At 38.7% G+C, this 25,774-nt stretch overlaps 2 protein-coding genes across 2 annotated transcripts in view; both read right to left on the bottom strand.

The window, feature by feature from the left end:
• Positions 1-2,613, bottom strand: part of LOC140953326 (DNA polymerase lambda-like) — a 2,642-nt gene extending 29 nt beyond the window's left edge. Inside the window, exon 1 of the mRNA XM_073402821.1 lies at positions 1-2,613. This exon is cut by the window's left edge and continues 29 nt beyond it. Coding sequence (XP_073258922.1) covers positions 914-2,587 — 1,674 coding nt within the window. The 5' untranslated portion in view covers positions 2,588-2,613 and the 3' untranslated portion in view covers positions 1-913.
• Positions 2,614-5,272: 2,659 nt separating this feature from the next.
• Positions 5,273-25,774, bottom strand: part of LOC140931248 (structural maintenance of chromosomes protein 6-like) — a 31,299-nt gene continuing 10,797 nt past the window's right edge. The window contains exons 9-30 of the mRNA XM_073381019.1: positions 24,912-24,992; positions 24,051-24,197; positions 23,340-23,431; positions 22,898-23,062; positions 22,018-22,196; positions 20,958-21,130; positions 20,505-20,531; positions 18,725-18,805; positions 17,069-17,152; positions 15,647-15,756; positions 14,896-14,989; positions 14,717-14,782; positions 13,486-13,545; positions 12,543-12,593; positions 12,105-12,224; positions 11,377-11,514; positions 10,175-10,290; positions 8,771-8,870; positions 8,362-8,520; positions 6,436-6,609; positions 5,993-6,096; positions 5,273-5,567 (exon numbers count right to left, since the gene is read on the bottom strand). Coding sequence (XP_073237120.1) covers positions 5,507-5,567; positions 5,993-6,096; positions 6,436-6,609; positions 8,362-8,520; positions 8,771-8,870; positions 10,175-10,290; positions 11,377-11,514; positions 12,105-12,224; positions 12,543-12,593; positions 13,486-13,545; positions 14,717-14,782; positions 14,896-14,989; positions 15,647-15,756; positions 17,069-17,152; positions 18,725-18,805; positions 20,505-20,531; positions 20,958-21,130; positions 22,018-22,196; positions 22,898-23,062; positions 23,340-23,431; positions 24,051-24,197; positions 24,912-24,992 — 2,382 coding nt within the window. The 3' untranslated portion in view covers positions 5,273-5,506. The remainder of the gene's footprint in view (positions 5,568-5,992; positions 6,097-6,435; positions 6,610-8,361; positions 8,521-8,770; positions 8,871-10,174; positions 10,291-11,376; positions 11,515-12,104; positions 12,225-12,542; positions 12,594-13,485; positions 13,546-14,716; positions 14,783-14,895; positions 14,990-15,646; positions 15,757-17,068; positions 17,153-18,724; positions 18,806-20,504; positions 20,532-20,957; positions 21,131-22,017; positions 22,197-22,897; positions 23,063-23,339; positions 23,432-24,050; positions 24,198-24,911; positions 24,993-25,774) is intronic.

Consider the following 25,774-nt stretch of genomic DNA (forward strand, 5'->3'; position numbering starts at 1 on the left):
CAATTAGACAATAAAACAACACTTAATTCTAATATCATACTTATTTCATTCAACAGATTCTAAATAATAGATGCTAAATACAATCGATAATTTAATGTGTCATTGAAAATACAGACAATATGACAAAGGACATCAATGACAATGAATGAATGTATGTGAATTTTTCATATCATTAAGTAAAATATCATGCTTGAGTGAAACACAGCAAAAATATCATTATTTCAAAAGTCAAATTCCCATTAGAATCATGTTTCAGTTTTCATAAATGAAAGACTTGATTATTTAATGGTAATAATCATAAATACACAATAGTAACTAAATGACATGCAGTCTTTTTAGCTTATACTACAGGAAAAGATTTTACAAATTTGTTGAGTTCAGTAGACCATTTGTGATATATTAAAATTCATACTTTGCTGCAAGGCTTGGGGAATAAAACAAAGGAAATGTATTATTCATTACTGAGCCTCAAGATGATTTCTTTTGTTTTTTTCCCCCAAGCCATGCAGCCAAGTATGAATTTTAATATATCACAATTATTGGTCTATTCCACCATTAATATAAGTTTCTCTTATGTGTACTTCAAGATTGCAGCACTGATTGACTCCGTTGATATTTTGAAAAATAAAGCCAAAAATTAATGTATAAAGTTTGGCAAATGGGGAGCATCAATACAGGTAATCTGAAATAAATATCATTTGATTTATTGAATCAACATTTTTAGGCAAGAACAAAAAAGCAAACATGAGTAGGTAAGACAGGTCTACCTTCCCTGCTTCCTTTTGCCAAATCATGTGGCCAGCCATATATTGCAGTACTTAAATCAGGGGATATATGGGTAACTCATATATGCTGTATGGTGATGTTTTTTGCTTGTTTGGGCATAATTGTCTTTTGTTTTAGAGCAATTTCATTACCAGTCTCTCTCATGAGGTTCTCTATATTCTAATCCAAGATAATCAAACACATCTTTTTCACTGAACACAGGAAGTGGTGTTCCTTCAAAAATTTTTTCGCCTCCTTTACGAACTACTCCTGTGTTTAAAGAGTGTTCGGATAATGACATGCCATTATTTTTAGCAAGCAGCCTCATTGATCTATTAAAGTAATCAGAGCCCGTAAAGTACAACAGTGAACATGCCCATTCATTGTAAGGCACCACAATGATGTCCAAGCGCCTGTGTTTTGAGTTTTCACCAGGAAGTTTGCAAACACCTAGATATTTTCTATGTTCGCCATTTTCAGCAAATGTAAGATCATCTGTCAGAAATCCTGAGGATTTCAGGCTATCAAGCAGTTTTGTCATGACATCCCCATGTGATTTTCCATCTGGGTGAGATACGATGATATCAACATCACCACAAGTTGGTTTTCCTCTACGGTAAGATCCACAAGCAAAAGCTTCCAGTCCTGGGTTTATTTCTAACGCTGCATTCTTGACGACTTCCTCAATCTGTCCAGCTTCTTCTCGTGGCATCCTCTCAAGAAACTCATCATAATATTTCAAGCCAATTTCCTGTTGACGTGTCAACTTCCCATGTTTTTTCAGATCTTCCAAAGTGTTCAGTCCTTGAGACACCCACGCCTCTGCAGTTGTAGGTCCAGCGCCCCAAACACCAACAAACAAGTTAATGGCGTCTTGCTTGGGATCCACATGATCAAGTCTCCGCAAATGCCCAGTCTCAACAATTTCCCAGATCTTATTAGCAAGCCGCTCTCCAACAAATGGAAGGCTGCTACATTCCTCCCATGTCTCAAGTTTCTTATGGTAATTCTTGACTGACGCAATGGCTTTCTTATATCCCAAGGCTCTCCATTGATCCTTGGTGTTGGCATAAGAAGTTGCCAGGATTTGCAACTTCTCTGTAATAAACTGATTGTGGTTTTGTTGGTGAGATGTGGAAGCCTGAGCACAGACTAAATTTTTTGAAAGCTTTTCTGGTGAAACATTGGGCGTAATAACTGGTGATTTCCCAGACTTGCTTCCTTCATCTCCACTGTCTGCATAATCGCTGTCATCATCAGCAGATGTGACTTGAGTCTTTAATGAAGCCTTTTTACTTGGAGATCCTTGAACTGCAGACTTTATTTCATGTGTTGTTCCGGTTTCTACATCACGTTTAGACCCGGAAGGTCCTAAGTCACCAGCCACCAGCTCTGAGGTCTGTTCCACATTGAAAGTTTCTTTACTTGACAGGTTTTGGGTGGATTTGATCTTACTATCATGGCAAACTTTGCCCAAGATGTAATGTTCTATTTCTACGAGATTTCCCTCAGAAAGACAGTTGCTCAACCAGTCAGAATCCACAACCTTGACTTCATCAGGAATATCTTTCACCCCTAAATACTTTTTCACCCTCTCTAGTTTCATTTTCTTGTCGACTATCACGTGTGTGGTGGCGCTATCCAAATTTTTGATGTGTTTTCCGCCATGCCTTTCAAGTTGTTTGGCCAAAATGGCAGCTCTAGTCTTTCCAAGACCAACATCCACAATCACGGCGCTAATCCCCGAAAAATCAGGGCTAAACTTCCGTTTCTTCTCTGGTTGATTACCCAGAGAACTGTCATCATTTCGCGTTTTAGACATTAGTTCATGAGCGCCTGATCATGAAAAGAGAGAAAAACGTTAACATGAAGATCGCCATATTGTTTACCTAGTCCCCAGGCGTCCCTCGCTTGTCGACGTCCTGGCCGTCATAAAATCCGGACGTTTTTGTTTACCTCTGGGAGAAATTTTTCGGGCCGGAGCACTGACAGAAAGAAAATATTGAGTTTCGGTTGCCATTTTTGACGGCCAGGGCGTCAACATTAAGGGACCTACGATCCGACAACGGCGACGCCTATGCATGAAAACGTAGCTGAAAAATACAAAGTCACCCAGTTACTCAAAGTAGGCCCAGGGGAGGGGCGGGGGACTCCCTTATTTGGCCTATACTGGTATTTGCCGCTTGTCAAGGTCTTGAGTCTTAAGCAGAGTATACAATTTCACCATTAAGCGTCTTTAACAGGGTGTCTTTTAGAGTGTGTGTCTCCTGTCTTAAACAGGGTATCGGGGTTTGAAAGCCTCGGCGGCACAGCTCTACCCAGACTTCCTTTGAGTGCCCCTCGAAAAGTAGGGAAGTTAGGTGGGAACTCAAGAGAGGGGACCGCGTCCGAGTTCAGAGAGAGAAAATAACATTTATCACCTTGCCGTTTTGGTTCTCAAGTTCTAGCCTGCGTGGCAGGTGCAAAAAGGGGAGGGGGAGGGGGAGGGGAGTAAAGCGCTAAAGGGAAAAGGGAGTCCCTTACCAACCCTCTCTCCCCAACCCCCCCTTTTTCCTTTTCTCCCAATCCCCCAACCGAGATATTAAAATTCAACATGATGGCGAGTCTTAGAGGACACAAACAAAGGAAATGGGGTTAGTGTAAATTGCAGATTTTGGTCTTACTTACTTGAAAAGCTGAAATTTTTAACTGTACAGGTATATATCGCTTAGGCATGCTTAGGACTCAATTTCAACATCTTTTGATTTGCGCATTTGAAAATCACCGTAGCACTTGGTTGGTAAACGGTTGCCCTTCATAGTATAGTCTCTATTTTAAAAGAATTCAAAGATTATATATCCCCTTGCCTAACACGAAAACCTCAATCTCTCTTGACGGAAATCAACCCCCCCCCCCGGGAAGGAGAACGAGTGGGGGGTGTCAGGAACACGGCCTTCAAGGTGTTTGCTTTTCAGTTGCCTCTGTATATCTTTTGTTGCAATTTTGAATTACGTATTTCTTAAATTTTCTAATTGTCTAGAGGCATGTTGGAGTAAATCAATACAACTTACACAATGACGTCACTATCTCTTATTTATTGAAAACTTTACTGAAAGTCAAGTCATATCTCCTAGGCTTTTAACAGAACGTAATAAAATACTCTAACAAAACATATTTTACTAAGAACTTTACACACATCAGAAACCTCGAGTATTAAATAAAAATATATGACATCCATGAGTGTAACTTTATTACAAATGATGAAAATTTGCCATGGATATAAATCAAGTTAAAAAGAACCCAAAAGCTTTTTTTTTTAAATTTGGCACTAATCATTACATAAGAATCTCGACCGTAAGATTTCATGGATAGAAATCTTCATTTAACCTAAACTTTCAGTTAACAACTCAACATGTTTTTCATTTTGTTTCCCATTCCACCAAAATTTCAGAAAGCGAATAGAACGAGAAATTTGCAGGAAATTCTCCCCAAAATCCGAAGACGTGAAACTTTGAAAGCGAACACTCAATATTCACTAACAAAATGAAATGGAAAATGTCGGGAAAATTGCGAAAATTTAGTTTATACCTAGTGACGTTGTCCACATTAAGAAACATTCCAAAACCGAGCACAATTCACTTTTGATTGGCCAAAAAAGTGCAATAATGCAAGAGAATAGCTAGCTAGCACATTTCCGTGTGGCTTTAATCCTCTTTATCGAAGCTGGAACTGTTCAGTTGCACAACAATTAAAGGGGTTTCATTTGCCTGTGAATAAAAAATTACCTATATATGAGAGAATTTCGAAAAGAGGCTAATTGTCATTCGGGGAAATGCCCTCTCTTATTTACAAAACAATCTAATATTCACTGTTACGTTAATTTGACTCTTGTAATATCTTTGTCTGTGAAGATAAAAATTTGTTACATAAATGTAGTGGTATAAAATATAAATCTGTTTTCAATTGTACGATAAAAACTTTTAATATACATAAAGTTATAGCTTCTATACAATATCATTATATATTTTAAGTAACCTTCATGATACGATAAGTAAAAATCTAAACGCTTTAGAGGCGTTTCTAATCAGGGCTCTCAACAATTACATTTGGGACTTCACATTCTAAAACGAGTAGGACTACGAGAACAAGATTTTCTCAATAGTAAGTACCGTGCGTGAACCAGTGTCCTTATGGCGGGAAAACAAGATAGCCGTCCGGGGGCCTGGTTCTCAAAAGTCCCGGTAACTTTACGGGCCCGGAAAGCTGTTTTGTGTTTGTGTTTGTGTTTGCATTCAAGATCAAAGTTTTAATAAGTTTGAAAATAATACAATGAAACTGTACGTTAACGAAGCACAATTGACTAGTTTGAGGGCTAGGAACTGTGCTTCTATTCAACAGGTTTTGATTTTAAAATTTGTCTTCGAGCCTGAAAAGTTTCCGGGTCTGTCGAGAAACGGGCCCCGGGTCGTCATTCTACTACGGGTTTGAACGAAAACGTCGTAGTAGCGGAAACAAGCAGGAGCCGATTACTTAAGTAATCGGCTCCTGAAACAAGTTATCAAATCATTCAAATCATGCCGAGTTGTCATTTTGCGATCGTGAGAGGGCTGAACCTCCTTCAATAAAAATAACCGTATTAACTTTTCTGTTAAAAAAAAAGTAAAATAAAGTTTTTTGAGAATACACGAAAAAAACTTTTACGTCAAATCTCTTCTTCGCAGTCGTCCTCGTATTCGAATCTAAAGGTCTCTGTGGTCCATCGTCATCTGTCAGGATCATCAAGCTTGAAAATTCTTACCACGGATCTATCTATAGGCAAATAACTAATAGGGAAAAATAATTAGTATGTTCCTTCTGCATATGGGATGCATAACAATCGATTGCATGTAAGCGTGTTGATGCCGTGACGAAAAAACATGTTCTAATTGGGTGCAAACATGACATGTTTAGGACCGTTTTGCTTCCAACCATTCGAAGTTTGGCGTCGGGTTATACGAATGTTCAAGAGCAAATGAGGTGACTGGATGTACTATATTGAATCGCAGGATATTGCAATTTAGAAATAACTCAAATGGTTTACACCTTTCTACTTTTCAAGCTATGGAAAGTATATTTGTCGTTTGAGTGCCGAATTTTAAAAAGACTCTGGACGTGGGTCAAGAAGAATGTTAATGAGAAAAATTTTTAACCGAACTTCTTGTGTAAGTAGCAAGTCAAAGTGTCCCGTGTCTCAATAACGAAGACTTACCTCATGTCTTGAGGAGTCAGAAAAATGAATTGTCGATGTTTCTCCTCTGGTAACGCCGCTAGCTCCAACACCATTTTCATTATAACCTTTCTATTATAAAGATCCTGCAAATCACCAAAGCTAAGGTTAGATTGCTGCATGTATTGACGACAGTGAATGCTTTGTTAGGAGTGGGTTTCCTGTGCTAAGTTCTTAAAATGGAAATAAAAGTCCCCGGATGTTACCCGTGTTCAAAGGAAAGCATGGCGGGTTGGCTCTTGTTTATCTCTGTTGAATCAGAATTTTTTTCCTCCATCATGGGTACCCAGCGTAATCCAAAATGCGTCAGGTGAATATTGACTAGACAAGAGCCTATACTTCGTTTGATAGTGTATGAAATATGTTCTGTGTTAGTTTTTACCCTGGGCATCTTGAAACCGGTTAAGTTGTATTTTTTCACATACCATAAAAACATCAAACTCGTCAAGGCATCTGAATGGAGACTCCATAGTACCCCAAAGGGCAGTCAGAAAACATATGGTCGAGACAGATCTTTCCCCGCCTGACAAAGACTTCATCACTCTTGTGCTCTGGTCCACGCCTCCATGAACGTGTCTTGGACCTTTGTGCACATTAACCTGGCAAAGAAAAATAAAAGAATTATAACAACCTGTCAGCTTTCCGTTTCTTCAAAAGAGCCGTCGACGGCGACCTCAGCTAGAACGTCAAAAAGGCAATATGTTTAACACGCAACACAGTAACTCTGCGCGTACAGCACACTTTCTGTAAATTTCCTAGCCGTCACTGAACGACTACGACGTGAAAATGCCTAGTTTGGAGGACGTAAACGAGCCAAAGCGAAATTTTCTTTCTTTTCCTGACCTTGGATACGGTTCTTAGGAATTTAACTCAAAGGAGAGTTCGCCTACATTTGACAAAATAAGTGAGTTGGAATAATCGCGATGAAGATTCACTTTTTAAGCAACGTTTTCGCTACCGTCGCCGTCCTCGGATCTTAAGGTCTCTTTTGTCTCAAATAATACCTAGAAATGAACTTTGGCTGTTGCGTTTCCCTGATTTTTGTTCTGACTTTTAAAATAAACAAAATCAACCATATAGTAACGAATCAGGGCCCCTTTTTCGCAAAGCTAAAGAGTACCGAAGTGATGACGTCATAAAAATGAAATTTGTGAAATTATGGGATTTGTTAAGATATTCTGAAAGAACAACGTCCAAGACGCCTACTCGCCAAAAATTAGCAATTGTCTCTGATATATTAGCCCAGTTATGCTGTGACGATTCCATACAAATCCTTCTAAATTTGGCTTGGTTCATAAGATTAGGAACCAGGTAAGATTTAGAAGGATTTATATGGAGTCATCGGAGCATAACTGGGCTAATATCTCAGAGACAATCTGCCCCAAATTGCTAATTTTTGGCGAGTAGGCGTCTTGGACGTTGTTCTTTCAGAATATCTTAACAAATCCCATAATTTCACAAATTTCATTTTCATGACCTACCAGTAATGTTATAACCTGTAACAGTAAACCATCTATCTTTTACTCTGTATCATGCTGGAGATATTGCAAAGTCATATTGCAAACCGCCTCAGGAATACGGCAGGACTAGCCTGAGAGCAGGCTCACTCGTGCGAATTCGGGGAAATTATTTTGGCGGCGGAGCCGCCATCCAGCGTCATCCATCCATCCTCGGCTCATTGGCGGCGCCGCCAAAATTTTCCCCCGAACTCGTACAAGTTGGCCTGCTTGCAGGCTACAGCAGGACTAGCTCAGTTGATAGAGCTCTTAACTGCGGAGATGGTGGCCCCGTCTCCAGTAGTAGACGTAAAATAGTGTCCTCAATTAAGGCTTGATTACAGCCGAAAAAGAGGAAGCGTTCGATTGGGAGATCTGGATTTAGATTTTCACTCCCGATTTCGGATTTTGCAATAACACGAGAAATCCGGCGAAAAACGGACTTCAACATCGAGAAATGTGTCCTCTAGGTGGATTTCCATTAACCAATTTCAGTCCGGGTTTCACGTATTTCCTTCTTTACCGTTTCGTTGGTAAATCCAAAAAAAAGGATTTACAACGCTGCTTTAGTGAACAGTGGCCTTTTTTGGTAATTATGCGTGCCCGTGCCAGACCGCTGTCCTTGAGAACAGTTTTCAAACCCTTTTGAGGATTTCCGGCCAAAAAACAGAAAGAAAGGAAAACCAAGGACAGATTACTCGGCGTTAATATCCGTTTTGATGCGATTTTTGCACATTTGAAATCCGGATTTTGAGAGCGGAAATCCAGATTTTGCAATAGAACGCACCCAGAGACAATTTTCCTCCGTCATGCTGTTCCTAATTTCACACCGCAAGATAGGTTCGTTGTACTTACTATGAGTTCCAGAGTCTCTTCACTGTGATCAAAGGATACATATCCACTAAAACCTCGTTGGCTTAAATGTCGAGTAAAGAACTGAGATGTATGTGAAGCTAATATTTTTCTTTTCTCTTTAAGATATTTCATCCTTTTTTCCATTTGATTCTTTAAACACTAGAAGAAAAAAAACATCCGCAACTCTTAAATGGTTTGATAATACGTTCAAGTTGTTCTCTTTGCGCCCGTTTTTACCAAAGTTCGGATAACGTTTGGGAGAGAAGCCCATGAGGCCAGGTATTGTACGTTAAACTTTCAGTAAAGGCTCACCTTTGGATGGTTCTGAGACGTTCAGTGGTTTTTAAAATATTGGATGAGCATTTGACATCTTTTGGTAACGGCTCAAAAAAGATCCACTTATGCTTACCTTATGTAATTTCTGTATATTCTTCGTGTTCTTCAAGATCTCTGAATATCGATCACAAATTTCTTTAAATTCTTTCGTAATCTTCTCCACACTTCCACGACTGCAAATGTATAAAACAAAAGATATCAATGGAGAGTAGAAGTATGACGTCACGTTACCATGGTACCAAAATTTCTGGATCACAACAATAGGGAACTTAACCAAAGACGATGGCGACGGCAACGAGAATGGCAAAATTCAATAGGTTTAGATTAGCAAAAACAATAATGTTGCACGTGCATCACGCTTTTTTGTACGTTTCTTAGCTGTCGTTGCACGACTGCGACACGAAACTTCTAATTTCACGCGCCCGCTTTATGGAGTAGATGAACACAAATTAAAACTTTCGTTTTCCTTTTGCTAAACTTAGATACGATCCTTTCGGATTCAACCCCAGAAAATTTCGCCAACATTTGAGAAATAACAAGAAATTGAATAAGATCGATGAATTTTGAAACAGTGTGAATTCACTTTTTAAGTGACGTTTTTGTTTGTTGTCATCCAGAAATTTAATTACCATGGCAACGTGACGTAACGACTTCTCCTCTCTATTCTGGCTCGTTTACACATGTAGCCACTGTCAAGCGCGGAAAAATATGCAACCGCTACAAATAAAGCCAAGGAGGGACAAAAGTAAGCGCTGCCAAGGGCGGAAAATGTGTACCCGCTACACACAGAGCCAAGGAGTGAAAGTAGGCAAGTTTGAACATTAGTTACCCTGGATCCAAACAGACTAAGAACACTGAAACAAACAAAATATACAGCCATAAAGAGACCGTCCATTCGTGATAAAATCCAACGCACAGTGGCAAGAAACTACACCGATGGCTTCACACTACCTTCTAAGTCTTTTCTGGTTATTTTTGGATTGACCTTTTGCGCCAAAAAGCTCTCCGCCAATCAGAACAGTGAAGGATTTGTCGATTGGGATCAGAGAAGTCTCAAGCGAAGAGAGTTTAATTGGCTGAATAGCGTTAACCCTTAAAGCCGTAATATATCCACATACAAATCCTCCAGTCGTAGCATTTCCTTAAAAAAAAGTTGAGAGAATTTGTTTAAGGATCAAAATTTTGGTTTCTCTTTTCATTTCATTAGTTCTCATAACCTTTTCTCTCTATTATGTGTCGATGTTGTTTGGAGAAAATTGATGTTGGTCACTCCTAGGACGTAAAGGTTAAAAGTGCAGAACAAGGTGCATCTATGTAGAAGATTAACTGCCACTACGCGAAAACAAAAAGAGAAACTTACAACAATCTGAAATACTAACGCACTATTACTCTCCAGGGTCATTCCTTAAATCAGCCTTCCCATTTTTACCCAAAGGGTGGAAGACCTATTCTCGGCTTAGCCAACTGAATTACTTACTTTCGTTCCTCCTCTTCAATATATTTCTGCTTTTTTAAAATTTCTGTTTCGAGGTCTGTCACACTTCTGGTAGTTTCCACTCTTGGAAAATGTTTACTTGCCACGTCAGCTTTTTGCTGAAAAGTTCGAAATGAACAAATATTCAATGATTTACATCTTGAATGTTAACTACAGTAACTTCCCATAGATTGCACTAGTCTGACAATGGAACGTTCGGGTTCGCAAAGTGATACGAGGATTGTAAATGACAAAAATCACAACTTTTTTTTTCGTTATCAAATTCCTTGTATGAATTTTTTCTAGGCCATAGCATGAATATTTTTTGGGACTAATTGGCATGCAAGAATTTTTTTTTCATTTAATTTTCCGTTGCGCGAATACTTTTTTTGTACTTCGCCTGCGCCCCTCCTCTCCTAATAAGTTTTCTAATGGGCCGTCCCTAAACTCTATTTTCATTGAAATTCTTCGAGAAAGAATTCTATTGTATTGACCACCAACATGGGCGCCTTCTCACGTGGTTGCAAACCAAGAATAGGCACGAAAAGCTATCCGACATAGTATGTACAGCAAGGGCTCGGGGACCCGTTTCTCGAAAGTCCCGATAACGTTTAGGGTCCGGAAAGCTGTTTTATGTTTACCGTGTTGCATTCAAGATCAAAGTTTCAAAAAATTTGAAAATGATACGATGAAATTATCAGGTAACAAAGCAAAATTGAACGGTTTGTGAGCTAGGAACTGTGCTACTATTCAACAGGTTTTGATTTCAAACTTTGCCTTCGGACCCGAAAAAAAAAACGCCTGATCGCAGGTTAGTATCACACTCTACCGAGCTTGTACGTCGTGCTTGGCTTGTCAACACTTTGACTTCAACACCGTCGATTGGTTGTCCGATTAGGGCACGTGAGCTCCAGCTGATATTTGCGAACAATGGGAATGAATTCAACCGCTCACTTCAGCAGACACTCCTGGGACAGGAACGCGTGACGAACCCAACGGTCCATGACAAACAAATAAGGTCTGGGCCCAGTTACATGAAGCGCAGCTAAGTCAGGGCTAGGAAAATGCACCTATCCCCACCTTAACCCAACATCTTGCTCAAAGGGAGAAGTTAGCGTAAACCTTGGTTTAGGGGTGGGGTAGGTGGGTAAGTTCCTCACTTCTATCTAAACAACTCAGTAACATTGACAGGCCAAGTACCTTACCTCTGCTAACTTAACCAGGCGATCTCGCTCTTTCTCATTCTCAGTAATTTTCCGCTCGAATTTCCTCCGCTCTTTTTCATGATGATTCTTTCTTATTCTTTCCTGGTCCATAATTAGATTTAATGATGTCAGCTCCTCCTGAACAAAAACAAATACATTTTCATTAAGACGTCAATTCTAAAGATTCTTTGTGTAATCACAGAAACCCATAAACGACAGAAAAAAAAATATGTTCATATACTTGATTATTGATTTTCATGCCTTACATTTTAGGATTTTTAAAGTTTTACAAGTAGAGTTTTTTAAGTTTTTACAAACATAACATTTTAGGATTTTTTAAAGTTTTACAATACTTGATGTATAATGTCACAATTGATTTTCATGCTTAACATTTTAGGATTTTTAAAGTTTTACAATACTTGATGTATAATGTCACATAGGCTAGAAATGTAATGATCTTTAATCGGCTTTCATAATGTATAGCGCATTGAGGATAGAAATGCGCTTAAAAAGAATCTATATTATTATTGTTATTATTATTATTATTATTATTATTATTATTATTATTATTAACACGGACATTTCACAGGTTCTCATCGACTGCATTACTTTTTTGAGTTCGCTTCACCAGCATAATGAAAATATCCGAAGGAGTTTCACGCGTACTTTTAAATGTAGATATAGCTCTCAGACACCAACAAAAAAATGATAGAAAAAGAAAAGATTACCTTAAGGGAATCTGCTTTCTCGAATACGACGGACACTTTCTGCGTGTGCTGGGTATTTATCTCTTGTTGTTTTTGAAAAGCCGCAGAAGCCTGAGCCAGTTCTTCTTCTGCAATTTGGCTCTGAAAGAAGCGCAATCATTAAGTCATAAACATACCACTACAAACTTAATTCTTAGATTATGAAAGTTGTTTTTAAATAACTTCACAAGGCAGTTGAGAATAAAGAAGATCCATTCAGAAAGAGTGCAGGTGCAAAGAAGTATGTTCACATACGAGACTTGGTTCTGGAATTTTATGTTCACACGTAAACATGAATAAGGGTTATTGAAAACTACTCATTTTGCTCATAGATAAATTTTCATGTCTTGGTCTTTTAGTTATGAAGAAGTTCGCATTACAAAATAAGCCCAACAGATACATGTACGCCTATTTTTATACCTGTTGAGTACAGTCTTCAAGCCGCTGAGCATACAACTCCAAGTCAGTTTCCTAAAAACATATAAAAAAAATTAAATACCACACAGCGTAATACTTATGAGTACGAATGGATAAAAAGAAATGTATCGAACGATCATTAAATGAAACATGTCTGTCATTTATATGCTACGAAGTGACTAGAAGTACTACTGTTTTTCCGTCTTCTACCTTGAACAGACTAGGAGTGTGACCCGATCCACGGGACCACAGGATCAATGGTTTATGAAATAAAGCTGCTGTCGATGGATATGCTGTGGTTCAATTTTATCCTTGGTTTAAATTTTATTTCCCTTTGTTCTTGGGTATGGTGATGTATGATAATGAGTTTAAAAAAAGGGGAAATAAAATTTAAACCAAGGATAAAACACAACAGATACAACCCTGCTCTGTTTTGGGTTTTATCGGTGTTGCGTCTATGTCTTGCAAAGTTACTTTTAATGTATTTCGATTAGCTTTACAGATTTCAACGTGTCTAAATGGTTGATTCTGGTTTATCTACTGTGCATGTGGAGTGCCGAGCTTGGGGTATCAATTTTTTCCCTCAGGCTGAGATATTACTCCAACTTTAGGTTAATTAATGCATTTTCTTTGTCTCAGTTGGTGGCGCAATCGTTTATCTAAGGAAACAACATGACGAGAAAGTTCTGGAAAGTAAATTTAGCCAAGCATTAGGCATCTGTAGCCAAACCTCAAAGAAAAAAAGAAAAAAAAAACAAAAAAAAGGTTTGAAACGGTACTCAGAAATAATTGAAGAAACTCACAATTATATTTTCAGTAAGATTTCTTGGCTGCCTCTTGGCATAACTTGTGATGTTACTTAAACTGTTAGCATGATCAGAGAACTTAAGCGTGCCTTTTCTGAACCGATAGTAAGGAGTTTTAATTACCGTAAAGTTCTACGTACCAAAACTGAGATGTCGGGCGAAACCTCTTCTTCAAAGCTTTCCTTCAGCTCACTAATTTCCTGGTGCCCAGTAAAATAAATGGATAAATAAGTAAGTTAATACAAAAAACAAACAATTAATCAGTAACGTTTTAGTGGTAGTACATAGAAAACTGGTTCCTCCTCTAACACTCCAGATCAAATTAGAAATAGGAAATGTTGGAAACCGGGGTAGCTGAAGCAGGTGGGAAACCTTTCTAAGCTACTGCTTCCATTTGGCATTTTGCATGACCTACGGTAAGTACCATATAGACACATACAATGACACATTGTGTATTAAAATTGTCTTCTGTGCAATAGTAAAGAGAAAACACCAAAAAAACCTGCAATTTTTTAAACCCTAAATAGGTATATTTTAGAGAACAGAACTTCAAAAGGCTGCGGCTACGCAATGATAGGAAGAGCCATGGTCTAAAAAAAACTCACGTTTGTTCCCTTAAGATTACTCTACATCCTTCTTGCAGATTCATTTCAACAAACAAACAAACAAATGCACTTCAGACATACTTGGACGTGCTCTGTCTCATTTTCTAACTAACAGAACTTTAAAAGGTTGAAGCCACGCAATGATAAGAAGAGCCATGGCTAAAAAAAACTCACTTTCGTTCCTTGAAGATTACTTTACATCCTCCTTGAAGATTCATTTGAAACCAAAAACAAACCCCATGCACCTCATTACTACTATTACTCACTATCTCCTGACGCATTTAGTAAATTTCCAAGCCAGTGCTTCCATTTTTTGTGACCAGGAGATCATAATAGGACAGAGGGGAAGTCTCCCAGTCATGCCTTTGGGATATCTTAATTTCAAAATAGTTATGTTTAGAAACTATGAAGACCATGTGGAAACAGTTTCTGGTAAACTTGTTGACTTCCGGTAGACTCGCTTTCATGATTCAATGCGTTAAAGTGAGGCGAAGTCCACAAATGAAAAAATGGCAGCATTAGCGGAGGCATTCCTTGATGTCACTTAAGATAAATATCAAGGCGCAACTCCAAAAAGACACCAATTCTTTGCAAACTCATCACTCTAGTCAACGCACATAAACTCCATTTAGGAAGTCGTAAAGCCCACGCAAAGTTTTTAACTTAGGCTTTATTGTACAACACTTTATGAATCAATAACAAACAAAACAAAACATCAATCAGCAAAGCGGGAAAATTGCAGAGTACAACACATAACAGCACAAACCACTTGAAGACTTGCTATGGAGGTCTGCATTTTCTTTTTCGCCTTATTGGTTTCTTGCAACTCATTCTGAAAGTAAAGCAAAATATTTTAAGTCCGGTAGTTAAGCAGTTTTCAAGTAACGCAATAATCAGCTAGTCGTTATCTGCCAGCAACGTAACATGACTAATCAAGGTACTCACAATCTTTTGTTTGAGTGTTTTCTCTAGTGTTTTCCGACGATCCATGAGACATTCGAGTTCAGTTCTGCTTTGAGATATTTCTTCATTTATCGTCCTGACATTGAATGTAGAGACTTTATGAACAAATCAGCAAAGGATTTATAAATTATCATTGTGAATTAAATAATACTAAATTTAACACAAAGCGCAAGTGGCAGGGCACAGTGGCAAGGCCAATAACTGCTTTCTCTTACCCTGTATCTGAACCTGGAATGTGCAACTCTTTCCACTACCATTGCTTTGCCGCCTTAAAACGCTTTAAAACATGTTGTTTACCCTGTTATTAACGCATTATTTAACGATTTTATTTTTAACTCCGTATACCCCAAGGGTTTTCGTCCAGATCTTTTAAGCGTTCATAAATGCATGCAAACCAGGGGGGAAGGCAGACGAGGTCTGGGAAAAACGATGTTCTCACAACTTGTAAAGCGGTCACCTTGCGTGGTGGTCAGCGGATACTCGCAGTGTATTTTTCACAAAGTAAATATTTCAGAGGCAAGAGGCGAACCAGCAGAGGAAATAATTCAATAATTGAAAAAATAACATCATGCATCGCATTGCAAGTTGTAAGAACATCGCTTTGATTTCATTTAAGAGAATGTATGGGAAGTGGCTTTCCCCCGCCCGGACGCAAGCTTCACCATCGGAATTGCTAAAATCACCCTCTTCGTCATCATTATTTTTTAAATCCATTATTTTTTCTAGTCCTTACCGTATATCATCTTGAGAGTTGGAGGAGAAATAGTTTCTTGGTTCTTTCACAGAGGCAATGCATTTAGCACAACGTCCACCAATGATATGATCACCACCTAAAGCAAACGCCTACAAAATAAAAGGGCCATCAGTTCAGTAAACTATTCTCTTTCGAAAATTTTATTTTTGCGTATACTAGCAACGCGCGTGAAAAGGAGAAAAGGTTATTTTTAAAACTATTTTTTTGTACAAACATCAGACGGTAAATTTGACTTTCTGTAACAGTCATCAAATTTCTCTTACTAGTGAGCCAACCACAAACACAAAACAACGAACACCCCTTCAATCATCCTTTATAGTTTTAAAACTCGGTTGCGCATTATATTATATTTAGGAATGCCTAAAATCATTTAAAGTTTGTATTGCACTTAATTTGCCTCGCGAATTAGTGTTTAGTTTATCAGTGCAACTGTCGTACATGTAGTTATTATTCATTTCCACGCACCTTTAGCTCATTTAGCAGTACGATGGGAAATATAATAAGAAATATTCCTTAATGTATGGAACACAAGAAAATGTCAAAATAACTTAAACCAAAAGGCTCCAAAATATGGCGCAGAATTGTATTCGAAGAGGTGTGTCCACTCCTTAAATTCGTGAACGTGATATTACAGCAGTAGAATTTCCTTCCGCGTCTGAGCCATTGCAAGCAAAACATTTCTTCGCGTGTTTATCGCCGGCGACATTTCGCGCAATTTCACATGGAAATTTAACAACTGGCAAAAATGTCACCCAAGATAGGCTCGCTCGTAGCTCACAAATTTCACGTTATTTTTCACCATACGTTTCTTACACAACATGTTCATGCGCATCCGTAGCGGGGCATATGCTTGGAGCAAAAATGTGCAGGGTTTCCACAAAATTTAGAGTAGAAGAATTTTTTTTATAGATTATAGAAAATAAGATCCTGTTTCAAATTTCAGGCTAAACAAGTTCTTGTATAGAGGAGGCCTAACTGGTAAATTTTAGCCTGACAGGTTCTTAAAAACCAGGTTCTTACTCGCGGGTTTTTATTGTAAAAAGGAGGAGTCTGGACCTCCCTAGGCACATTAGGGAGCTTCAGCAAAGACGTTTTTAAGCGACGCACGTCAACCGGAAGTGAGGCGCTCCCCCTTATTATATGCTTTGAAGCTAACAAATTTGTATTGCTAAGTGTCTTTTCTCTTATAAAGACAATGTACCTGAGAGTTTCAACCAAACCACTGCCCAATGATGCAAAAAGTCCACTTCCAGTTGACGTCCGTCCCTCAAAAACGCTGTTGCTTAAGCTCCGTATTTTAATGTTAGTACCGTCCACAGGGTGCTTACACGAAAGCAATACTAATCATGTTCACATACTGCTTGTATTAGTATGACCTAGTTGCGAGGGTGTAGTGTTTACCTGAGTAGATGGTGCATCCCTAGACCATATGAAATCACAAGCTTGTTTTCTCGATTCTATGGCCAGTGCAGTTTCTATATGGAGCTAAAAAAATACATTCATCTTGAGTACACGTTTCACAAGATATGTTTCGCACATAGACGCATCTAAGGGCCCGCAAGTGTTTCGTGGCCAATCGACTAATGAATACACCAACTTACACAAGCAAAACTGTGAAAGCACGAGCCAGACTGTGAAAAGAGAGACTTTTCATCTAAATCTTGAAATACAATTGCATATAGAGAAGATTTTCTAATCAAAGGTATAAGTCAAAGACCTGAAAAACCAAAACTGAACTCTATTCTTAACCTGACACATACAGTAAAAGAAACTATGAATGAGAGAGTGGGGAGTGTTTGGTCAAGTTTTCAAAAGATGTTGCATATGTCATCGCTGAATCAATCCTGTAGGGGAGCACAAGGGGGTGGGAGTCCAGGAGAATACGTGGCCTGAAGGGTCAGGGGAAGAGAGAGGAAAGGGCGGGAGGTGATGATTATAAAAGGGTGGGAAGCTGGAGAAATTGAGGAAAATAAGGTAACAATCATTTTGATTATCGCCTCCTTACATAAGGGCTTAAGGCAGGATGCCAAAAAAGGCGCGGGAGCCGGCAATACAGGGCACGGGAAGTGGGAGGTTTGGACTCCCCAGTCTCCCTCCCAACCCCGCCCCAAATTCTCCGTTAAAGTAATTAGAGTATCACAATGTTTCATGAGATAAATTTTGCTAACAACTGCAATCACGATTTTTTTCAAGGTTCTTAGCGCGTGGTTGTAGATAATAACATATTCACACACTAGATTGATTGGTAGAATGAAGATGGCTGCACGGCACAACTTTCTTGTGTGACCGTGACTCAGCTGTTTAGGTAGAAAATCATTTAGAGTGAAATTATCGAGTCAACAAACTAGTATGCCTGCATACCACCGTTTTCCTGCTGCAGCGCAACCACTATTCTGGGGACACTCTTGGGACCGAGGCAACTGTTCCCTGAATAGAGGTTAGGCTGGGGTTTGTTAATAATCAGACAACACAGAAAATATTTTTTTCTATTCTTCCTCGGAATCTACTGCAGTCATTATTTCAAGTAGTGTATTAAGTCGTGATTGACTTTTCCCTGCGATATAGTGTGTTGAATGCCCCAAGTGCAGTACACTGATTTAAGTAAGATTGCTCATCTCATGAAAGATGTCATTATTGTGATCAGTGTACACTTTGACTTATCAACCCTTTTTGTGGTCAATCGTGTTTGATTATTAAATTGTCCCCTGAATGGAGGTTAAATCTGGGTTTCGGGACGCAGAAAAATTGTCCCTTTCCACTGAATAGAGGCGTCCCTTCAATAGAGGTAAAAGATACAAAGGTTATGACAACAGTTTTTCGCGGTCAAATTTTGTGTCCCCTGAATTGAGGTGTCCCAAAGGAAGGATTCCACTGTTTAAGCAAGAGCAGATGAACAGCAGTGCAGACGAATTCCTAAAGCCTAAAACTTAAAAGGGTGTACGTTCTTAAAAATTGTAGTGGGGCAAATTCAATTAACTCCACTAGAAGTCCAATTTTAGAAACATTTCTTATAAAGCCAACATACCTATGCTAGCTATATTCCCGTATATTCATTACCTGATCTATTAAACAGTTTGCTATAACAGGATCATCAATGTCTAGCAGGTCCAGTATAGTTGGAAACTGGCAGTTTGGTTTCTTCAAAAAAGAAAGAGAAAATCAATGGTTTTAGCTTAAACTATTACAGAGATTAGGTTCAGTATTACATGATTTTGTTTCTTGTCCTCAACTACAATTTGTAAACTTTCAATTGACGAAGGAAAACTCTACAACTCTCGTCCATATCACAAACAAGGATGATTCCCAGGGGTTTAAGTCGCACTCGGCGTTCAAACAAATAACCAACTAATTTGGAAAACGTCGGGCAGACGTTTTCGCCGATTAGTTTTCAATGACATCCATGTTGAATCTCTCAAATTTTGCCCTTTCATGCCCCTTTGGTTTTTGTTCTTCCCTGGTAAGTATAAATATAACTTTGAAGTTTACGCGTTGATAAAGGAAGTGGTTATACTGAAGTTGGTGGTGGTCAGGTAGCAGTGATTTGAGGTTGTCGTTGACAGCCGCAGAGATGATCGTAACAACTATAGCGTTGTTAGTACAGTCGACTACCTAGCCTGTGCCAGGCTCTCAGATAGTATAGTGGGAACGTATTAAAACGAGCAAAGCGAAAATAAGACGCGCGCGACTTGGGAAAGGGGGCGGTGGTGGCCTGTCTCTCCCCAGCTCCCGCGCGTTATTATCATTTCTTTTTACTGAACGACTTTTCACCACTATCTCGGAGCCTGGAACAGGCTATCGACTACCGGGACCTCGAAACCCTCGCAAACTCGAACCTCGCCCTAACTCGAACCAAAATCGAGTCTTCGTAGATTTCCGTCACACGTTTACAGCAATGTTACCCCCGGTAACTCGAATCTCCCGCAAAGTCGAAGCAATTTTTGTTTCCCTTGAGATCATTTTCTACATCATTTAACCCTCGACTACTCAAATCATATTCGTCGAGCGCATGGCAAGTCAAAACCAAACGCTGTACTGCAGTTCAAAACATTGAATTTATTTTATTGCAGCTGTCTATTGGGCGTTTTCGTGCTCAGAGACGTTAAAGTCAACACGACGCGTTTAACGTCTGAGACGTCAAAGTAGACTGGTGTAAAAACGCCACGCATTAAAGTAGACGACAGCAGTGAATACTACGGAGCTAAAGCGACGAACACGACGGTGGCGAAGAAGTTGCGAGAAAAGAGAATTCCTACTGATTAAAAATTTATCGCTCTTATTCCATGTCGTTGAATTTTTCGAATGTTGGTGAATTTTCTGAAGAGGAATTCTAACGGAGTAAGTCTAAAAAGAAACAAAAAAAAGAATCAGAAAATCGTTGTCCTGTGTTCACATCCTCCAGAAAACATGAAATTAGGCAGTTTTACGTCGTGGTCGTGCGACGACGGCAAAGAAATGCACAAAAACCGACAACGACTTTATTATTCTAAACTACATACAGAATAGCCCAACGTTCGATATATCAAAATTCCAACATGACTCCGAGGCTTTCACGACTCGATTATCTCGCAATTCCAGAAGAGACATGAGCACAAAGAAAAAAAAACCAAATATACAAAAAAAATGACCTGAAAAGCCCGGAGTCATGTTAAAATTTTAATATATCGAACGTGGGCTATTAGAATTTAAGTCCAGAAACATTCGACGGCATTTGATAAATTGAACGAGGTGGAATAAGACAGATGGAATTTGAAAAAGCACGAATGCACTTTTTAAGTGAAGCTTTTCCTGGCGTCGCCGTCGTAGTTGCTTACGCTGCATCTGCTTTACGGATACTTACATATGATGAAAAGTCATAGACAGTCTCCTGTAAAGTATAAAAAGTCAGAATAAATAGTCTCTCTTTGCCCAACTAACTTTACACAAAAGACGGATAAACTGACAAAAATACGCTCTCCCTGCATTCTCACAATTGTCACCCAAGCAATGAATCACAAAGAGTATTCCAACACTTTTGTAAAGTTCAAGTCAATACATAACAGCAAGAGATAAAAGGGACTAGATATGGATACGTCGCATAAGATAATCTGATGTCATGGACGTGAAGGGGCGGCAAGGAAAAGAACCAAAAAGCGCACTGCACGTGACGCGCGAAATTGTTGTTTTTCTTATTAAAGTTATTGCTCTTTTAACGTTCTTGTTGCCCTTACCGTCGCCGTTGCTACAGCTTCCTAATGTACCTAATAAATAAATGTAAATTCATAACTTGCACATACTGGAGTAATACACGCACCTGAAAAGGGCACACCAGTACCACAGGAAAGAATGCTTGACAGGTCTGAGCAATGAGACTCTTCATCGTATGCATGTCCTGATAGTTTGTAACACAGAATCCATAGGCCAGATGTTTTAAACATACTTCAATTGCGTACGACCACTTTTGGTCTTTCAAATGGACATGAAAGCCTTTAAAAAGACAATTAGCAAAACAGAAAATGTTGTTGGTCTATTTGTCCCGACGTTCAGATACCAAAAAACTGTATCATGATAACTATCATCACAAGGTTTTTCTAACAAACCCAATTCCTACACACATGTTTGCATTTACAATAACATTACTAATTTTGTGACAAGATAGCAGTTCGTTCCCCTTGTATAAGCGTTCAGTGGCTCCTGCACTACATACACACGCATATTCCTTAATAAATCAAAGCAAGGATCTTAAGCTTACTGACAAGTGATTTTGCACCTCTAATTCACCTGTCAATTAGTTTGAAAACAAACTGCCCAAACTGTTAAACTAAAAAAACCGGCGTAAAACGGGCGAGAAAAACGTTAAACTTGTTTCGCAACATTACTTCAAAAAGAGTTGAAACGCAGTGAAGTGCATATTAGTGACCCCATTCAAATCCGTCTTGCAGCAAATCAGGTTGTTGCAAGTTGTGTGAATACTGACTTCGTATTGGATAAAACTTAGCGGGAGACAAGCCATACACCGGTGTTGGTCACTTGTTGCAAAGCAAATCTGCTGTGGGCCGGTAAAACGCGCAACGTGTACAGATTTTGTTGAAAAAGTAGAACAACTCACTACTTTCTGCAACAACTTTTCGCAATCTGTAACAACCCGATTTGATTCGGTTTGATTCGTGGGTGGTAACAACGCGTAACATGTTTCAAAACAAGTTGCAATTTTTTTGCACGTTTTACCGTACCTCAGATATGACAACGATGTAAATGTGTTTAATTTAGGAAAGAGAGAGAAAGCATGGAATTAACAAATGTTTTAACAATGGTGACGCCTGTTAGACAGCAAGAGATCTGAATTGTGTTAACAGTATAAAGGTATATGTCACCTATGGGACCTCTGGGTGGCTTGGTGAACCTCCCGTCACGAACAGCAGTCTTAACTGTATTGACTAACTTTGGCATCCAGGCACCAAATTTTAAAAGTCGATCATTGGCTCTATACTTGACTTGCTGTATCTGTCTTTCCTTATCTCTGATTTTTTTCCGTATGTTGTCTTCATCTTGTCTATATACAATCAAAGATAAAAATCAGTCTCTTAAAACTATCAGTAACTGTGAAGGACAATAGCAGTGACAGACACAAACAGTAAGGGTGTCACACATGAAGTTGCAATTTCCTACTCAACCTTAGAAATTATTTACGTCAGCTGTAATATGAAAACCGTCTTTTTAGCTTATTGGATTGCGTTGTTCGATTCTTCAATTCGTCATCTTTCCCCTGCAAACATTGCTCTAAGTTTTGAAACCGAGGTTAAAGAACCAATTGGAACCAGCCATAATATGATATACGTTACAGTCAGGCCAGGTCAACCGTTTCTCCCCCCCCGCCCCCACCCCAAGATTCCATATTTAGCATTCGAAAGCTGAATCCGTTGGTATTTGTAGATTTCAGACTCATCTATGCATTTCTGCATGTGCAATGAGCAGTAAAAATGCACAAGGTAGTTGTGACATTTCTACGGGCTCAGTTTTCTTGAATTTTAAGAGAATGTCCTCAAAGCAATTTTATCAATTCAAGGTCCTTTCAATCTGACCAAATACAGAGAAGTTATCGTAAAAATTCACCGCTGATTACCCATACAGAAAACCAGATTTGAATTTGATACTGGTTCCGGTAACAACTAACAGATTCATTTTTCAAATAATCAATTTATTAATATAATCTAAGGGTACCCTTGACCTGACACGACTGTACGTCTGTTTTACCTCAATTTAGCCATTTGTTCTTTGCAACCCTTCTCCTCCTCAAGGAGTGTATAAGTTCGGTTGTTAAGTTCCTCCAATTCATCTTGATACTCCTTCAGTTCCTCAGTTTTTTGTTCCAACAGTTGCTGACTTTGCTGCCGATCCTCTTCCTTGTTTTTCATCTCCCTGAGGGAACAACAATAAACCGGTAAACTGATCACTAAACAGTGCGCCTGTAATTTTTTAAACCTGATGAGATAATCCTGTGTAGATGCTGTGGTAAAGGAAGGCTGACTTGTAACAAACAGGGATTTGCCATTTGGTCTTTGCATTGCACCATTCACTTTCCAAAGGCCTATCGCTCAAAGTGACAAATCAAAGACCATGTAATTAGCCTGCTTGATACCAGTAGAAGATGAAATGAATAACTGACACTTAATTTTTCTTTTTATGACATACTTACTCAGAACTTTTTAAGTCCTCAATCGTTTTTTGAAGAACAGAATGCTCGTTTTTTGCTTCCCTAATGTCTCGCTGCAATTGCCTTAAAGTGGACTAAAACAAACCAGAAAAAGAAAGGTAAAGAAAATTAACACACGAGAAAAAACCTAATTCACCTGTAAATAAAGAGAGTGTACCAACGCTGCCACGATTCTCAAAACTATTGACGGACAATTAAATCAAAATAGGAAAGCGCTTTAGTGCACTATTTAAACGGTCCAGTCAGTCCTCAACAGTAGGGACCTTAAGATCTGACGACGGGTGACGGTAACCAGAACGTCAAAACATCAATAGGTTTAATAAGCAAAACAACAACTTTGCACTTGCATCACACTTTTTCGTACATTTCCTTGCTTTTTTGTGCAGGACTACGATGTGAAAATGCCTAATTTCATGTTTTATAGAGGACGTAACTAAGCAACATTGAACTTTCTTTCTCTTTCTGAACTTGGATAAGGCTCTTAGGAATTCAACTCCAGGAGAGTTCGCATTTATTTGACAAAGCCAGTTGGAAAAATCCTGATGAAGATCGAAAAACGGTGAATTCACTTTTTAAGCGATTCGGATAGGAAAAGAATACTTATTTGGATGATTTCATATTTCATGATACATTTACGGAGGAGAGGGGGTATACCTACTAAGTGATTGCACTGTGGACAAAAATTATATCCACCTGTTTGTCTTTAACAGCCTTTTTCCTTTCCTGAAGCTCTAAAACAATTTCTTGTTGTTCTGTCTTCAAACTTGCTGCTTCATCTTTTAACGTATTTATTTCACTTTCTTTTGTTTTTATTTGCTGGTCAATCTCGTTAATTTTTTCCTGAAAATGAAGAAATGCTACAGGTCAGAAGAAAATTTCATGGGTAGTTATCGGAAAAATCCGAGACTCACGAGACTTTGCGAAAAAAAAGTTTGAAAAAGCAATATTCAAGAAAAGTCACAAAGAGAAGACATCATTAAAAAAGGTTCCAATATTTTAAGATCAGGCAGAAAGCTTATGAGACTCTTAACTCTAATGCTCCTGCAAGTAAAACAGACAATGACATCATTATATTGCTATGACAATTCCAACGTCAATGTAATACTAGCCATAACAAACTTTCATCTTTATCTAACACCGCCGTGTGACCGTTTCCCAGTGCCTTTGTGAAAGGACATGTTGTTAATGCCAACAAACAAGCAAAAATCTGACCTTTTTCTTATTACGAACAAGACAGAAAAAAGGACAACTTCCTGGAATGGGCACCACTGGTTGGTGCCTGTCATTTTTTAGTATTTTCCATGACTATGGATAAGAGGGCTTCTCTCAAAGATGGACATCTAGTTACAGTTCCAACAGTCTGACTATCCGTCTTAAAGAGAGTAACCTGACTGTATTTTGTTTCCCTTTTTAGTTTTTTGCCCTTGTTTAAGTGTGAAAGATTGAAAGCTGAGTAAACAACAAACGAATTTCTCAGAATTATCACAGAAAACACACAAATTGTCAATTTACAGAGAATGTATATTAATATTGTCAAAAAAGTCAAAATGTTACCTCACTTTCCTGAATCTCTTTATCATATTTTGGTAGTTCAGACTTATCCTTCTCTACAGATGTTGCCAGTTTAGAGACTGCCTGTAATAAAGAAAAAACATTTGATCTAAATGCTAACTATAAATTCACTATAAATAGGCATTAGCAAATTCACTTAGTTAAGTTTCCACGGCAAATACTTGTAGTGACGTTAACAAAGTATGATACTTACTTCACAAAAACATGACATGTTACTTCTAGTTGGAAGAAAGTAGAGACTGGAAACGTTCAAATATCTGTTCCGAAATATTTCACCCATGTTTCCAGTTTATAATTTCCTCTAACTGATGTTGACACTGGATTGTGAAATTTTCACTTCTACAGGTGCGGTTGCACACACCACAGTAAAAGGCATTTCCCACAGTAAAAAAGCCGCAGTAAATGTAACGTGGGTTTAGTTTACCGTGGTAACATGTGGTTACCCATGAATTCATAACCAATGTAACTTTGCTACTCTTACAGATTTATTCCCGCTATTGCAGTAATAATAAGCTGTCGACCATGGCAGGATTTCGTGTTATGTTGAAAATTCTTCAGTTCACCAGTGTAGAGACCTCATACATACTACACAAGACCAATTTTATGTATGCACAGAAGACCGCAGCAGATGGAAACCAGGCTACAGCAGGCGTCGAGGAAGAGATAGATTCCTAGAGAAATACAAGTGCAAGCCCTAGAGCCAGTACCTGAAGTTCAAACCCCCCTCCCCCCCCCCCCCGTCGTGGAAAGCCCAACACAAGAAGTCAGTGCTCCTTCACCAATAAAGGAGAGACTTTGTTTCTTAATTGCTGCAATGAACTAAGTATCACGATTTCTTTAACTTT

Source organism: Porites lutea, chromosome 1, assembly GCF_958299795.1.
Source record: "Porites lutea chromosome 1, jaPorLute2.1, whole genome shotgun sequence".
In the NCBI taxonomy this organism is placed as follows: Eukaryota; Metazoa; Cnidaria; class Anthozoa; order Scleractinia; family Poritidae; genus Porites; species Porites lutea.